Below are 4,171 nucleotides of genomic sequence, written 5' to 3'. Positions count from 1 at the left end.
GTGGTGGCTCTGCAGGAGAAAGGGCCGGCGATCTGTTCCTGGAAAAATTTGTGCCATAAAACCCCCTGGGGCGATGGACTCCGCCACTCGGAGTTGCTATAGCTGAAAAGGACTGGGAGGTACACAGCAGCAACAGAAACACGGCAAGGCTGAAGGATACCCAGGAAGAAGCGCAGCGGCCTGTGTGAGCACGAGGAGTCGATGGAGCAGGTGTCAGGCATTGAAGACCGGGAACAAAAGGTCATATGGATGTGAATGAGGGGAGTGCAGAGTGGAGACTGTAGGCAATCGGACATCCCCTCACAGAAGGGTCACAAGGAAGAGACGAGCCAGTCAGGGTGCAGTATACCACTGGCGAAACATACAACTTTCCTCTAGTTCTTTAATTCCCCACTCCCCCACTATCATGACCCTAATTCTACCTTACAAATCTGACTAGACCAGACCATGTACGTGGGTTCAGATAAGAGCTGGAAACACAGGGAATCCAGGACAGATAAGCCCCTCAGGACCAATAATGAGAGTAGCCATACCAGGAGAGGAAGAGGAAAGTGGGCGGGGGGAAGGGGAACCGATCACAATGATTCACCTCTAACCCTCTCCCAGGGGGATGGACAACAGAAAAATGGGTAAAAGGAGACATCAGTCAGTATAAGACATGAAAAAAATTATAAATTATCAAGGGTTCATGAGGGAGGGAAGGGAAAAATGAGGAGCCGATACCAAGGGCTCAAGTAGAAAGAAATGTTTTGAGAATGATGATGGCAACAAATGTACAGATGTGCTTGACACAATGGATGTATGTGTGGATTGTGATGAGTTGTATGAGCCCCCAATAAAATGATTTTTTTAAAAAAGGACATCAAAGGATAAGCACCATTTTTGTTTTTTCATTTCATTTTATCACATAACCCCTCTTACGACCCACACATTGATGTAAAAAACCCGCCAGGTACGACCGCCATGATGGAGTGTCCCCATGTCCTTCCTGAAACAGGTAGAGCACTCGGAGTGGGGACTCGGCGCACGGGCTCGGTCAGCGTCCGGTGGGACCTCATTTCTTCTTGAACACTTGATGACACACCTGGTCCCCGCAGGTCAGCTCCTGCATGTGGAGAAAGGAGACAAGGATGTGAGGAGCCTGGCCTTCCTTCTGCGCGGCCCCCTCCCTCTTGGTTCTCTGAGTGGGTTGGTGGGGGTAGCTGGGCTGGGGGACACTGCGTGATTCTGAGCACAGCTGTCATGCCCTGCAGGTAGCAGTAATTCGATTTTGACACTTAAATTGAGCTTGAACAACTATAAACATGAACATTGCAAAGGAATGGCCCTCTTGGGTGGGATTTCACCCATCTCCGTGATTAAAGCAACATGGCCTAATTTAAAGAAGTCAGGAGGAAAGGCAGGGTCTTGGGGGAGAAGCATTTGGGAGCCCAAGGCCTGGGAAGGGGTGGCCTGCTGAGCTGGCCCCAGGGGTTATTGGTGACTGTCCCACAAAGGCAGAAGGGCTCCCCCTGACCTCCCTGGGCTTACTGCTGAGTCTTACTCAGCACAGGGGACCACCGCCCTTCTGTAGCTCAGTGACCCCGATGGAGGAGGGAAAACATGAGCGAGGGATGACTCCCATGATCATTGCAATGGACAATGAACGAAGCCATTGTTTCAGCCACGGGAGCCGCTGGGGTTTGTACTGCAATGTACAAATCCAGCATCCCAACCAGGGGAGGTAAGGAAAACAGTCCATAAAAGCACAGGGAGTGTTTCGCATTTATCCCTGGTGGACATTGCCTCCGAAAAGAGACGCAGGTGCAGCCAGGCTGGCTCTGAAGGGCACTGTGGCGACCCGCAGCCTGACACCCAGAGGCTGACTCCATGGGTCAAGGAAGGAGGGCCAGAGCCAGCCGTCCAAGGCCTAGGAAAAGGTGTGCACACATGATGCATGGTTCTTCACTATTTAAGCGCTGGGCTCAGGATTTACCCCGAAGACTGGAGAAGGGAAAATGAGAGTTATCCAGCCAGGGGCAAGTGATTGGAGGATACTAGCAATTCTTCCCACTGCTGAGCTCTCCTACCAAACTAACCTACAATACTGGGGGTGGGCTGGTGGGGGCGGGGGGCTGTGATGGGAAGCCCCTGCCCGTGGTCCACAGAGGGACAGTTCGTAAACCCAGCTGCCCCCTCGCCACGCGCCTCTCAATATGTGAGAAGGCCGTTTGCTCCCTCCTCTGAAGGCATCTTCGCTCTGGGCTCATATTTCTCCCCAGCCAGTCTTTAACAGGTTACCACCTTTCTTCTCAGATCTGGGCTTCCTAACTCAGCATTTTGAACTTTCTTTCTAACGGCAGGTGGTCACAGAAGCAACCATAAGATTTCTTCCCAGAGTCCTCTGAGCCAGGCGGAATGGCTTTCTGACGATAGAACCACCTGCATTTGGCTGGAGCTCAGCGGTGGAGACCATGGCCATGTGCCTGACTGGTGAGCACGGTAGTTTGTCTGAGCAAGTGGACAGGAGCAGGGTGAGTCGGCGACTTACCAGGTGCAGTTTGTCCCCCTCAACCCACTGCCTCCAGCCACGGTTCGCCTTCTCCCCCTTCTGCACACACAGGAGGGCATCGCCATCCCAGGTCACCAGGGTCTGTAGAAACAGATTCACAGACCCATCAGATGCATGGGTTTTCAGCACTGAATAAACCAAGCCTGCAGCTACAATTCCTGCAGCCGTGCCAGGGCTCCTACTGGTTCCTGGGGCAGAGCTCAGCCGGGGCCACGCTGTGAGCTCATTTCCACATCAGCCTCCAATCCAGCCATGCCTGTTTACTGCAGCTTGTTGGCTCCCATATGAGGAATCCTTAATTCCACTCTGTTCTAAGGAATTCCTCTCTTTCATTTTACCATATGAGACAGATCGCATTTCAACTTATTTGACCACATGGTGATGTACAATTTCTAGAAGGAAGATATCACCTCAAATTCAATAGATGAAGTACAGACTGAGAAATAAAGTTGTGACACACATCGAACAAAATTTTGATTTCCTTTTATCTGTATAAAAAGCAAACCCATTGGGCCAATTCCGGCTTGTAGGCACCTCAGACCAAGAAACCAAACTCACTGCCGTGCAGCCGGTTCTTACCCACAACAGCCCTGTAGGTATTGCGTGAGCTTCCACAGCGGATCCCGAGACTGTAAATCGTCATGACAGGAGAAAGCCTCGTCTTTCTCCTTTGGAGCAACTGGTGAGTTCAAACTGCTGGCCTTGTGGTTAGCAGCCCAGTGAGTAACCTACATGCCTCCAAAGCTCCCAGACCGGCTCCAAAGGGCTGCTGTAAATCAATAGGGGACATCCTGGGCCTAATGGAAAAACCCACAAAGGACACGAGCCACCAGTTTATTGAAAAGAAAATTAAAAGAAAAACCTAACAGATGACTTTTACGTGTAAAAAAAGTGAGCCAATGCCACTTACAAGGAAAGCCATGCAAATGAAGGCCTGGTGCTGGCATGGGGACGGGTGGGGCAGCTGACTGAGAAGTCGTGGGTTAGAGCTCACCAACCACGCTGTGGGAAGAGAAGAGGCTGTCTGCTCCTATCAAGGTGCGCCATCTCAGAAACCCTGGGGAGCAGGGTTTCTCTGCCTTCCAGGGTCACTACCACTACGGGCCTTTTGTTTGAGCCCACCAACAGTTTCCAGGGAGAAAGAGGAGGCTTTCCACTCCTGCAAAGATTTACAGCCTCAGAAACCCCCAGGGACAGCACTGCTCTGAACTGAGTTGAGTCCCAAATTAGACTTGTTCGTCCACCACTCGTCAATCAGCTCACCACACTCCGGTGGCTTGAGTGCTGCTGTTAATGCTGGACACGATATCACCTGCATTTTCAATACCAGCAGGGCCACCTATGGTGAACAGGTTTCAGTGGAGCTCCAGCACACAGAACTGACAGAAGGAGGGAGAGATAGGCGTCGGCCCACAGGATCCGTCACTGAGAGGCTGATGACCAGCAGAGACCGTTTGTCTGATACAGTACAGAAGATGAGCCCCTGGGGGGGGGCGGGGGGAGACATGCAAACTAAGATGGGCAGGATGGCTGTACCACGGGCTCCAGCACAGCGGCACTGGGAGGAGGGGCGGCACTGGACAGGGCTTCCTTCTATGGGGCGCAGGGCTGCCCAGAGTC

At 52.1% G+C, this 4,171-nt stretch overlaps 1 protein-coding gene across 1 annotated transcript in view; it reads right to left on the bottom strand.

Annotated features, from left to right (window-relative positions):
- Positions 1–870: 870 nt before the first annotated feature.
- RBP2 (retinol binding protein 2) overlaps positions 871–4,171 on the bottom strand; it is a 29,168-nt gene continuing 25,867 nt past the window's right edge. Inside the window, exons 3-4 of the mRNA XM_004712083.2 lie at positions 2,531–2,632; positions 871–1,105 (exon numbers count right to left, since the gene is read on the bottom strand). Coding sequence (XP_004712140.1) covers positions 1,055–1,105; positions 2,531–2,632 — 153 coding nt within the window. The 3' untranslated portion in view covers positions 871–1,054. The remainder of the gene's footprint in view (positions 1,106–2,530; positions 2,633–4,171) is intronic.

This window comes from Echinops telfairi, unplaced genomic scaffold, assembly GCF_000313985.2.
Source record: "Echinops telfairi isolate 266 unplaced genomic scaffold, ASM31398v2 ScPeMD7_16;HRSCAF=60, whole genome shotgun sequence".
In the NCBI taxonomy this organism is placed as follows: Eukaryota; Metazoa; Chordata; class Mammalia; order Afrosoricida; family Tenrecidae; genus Echinops; species Echinops telfairi.
This window is presented reverse-complemented; position numbering and strand designations above follow the sequence as displayed.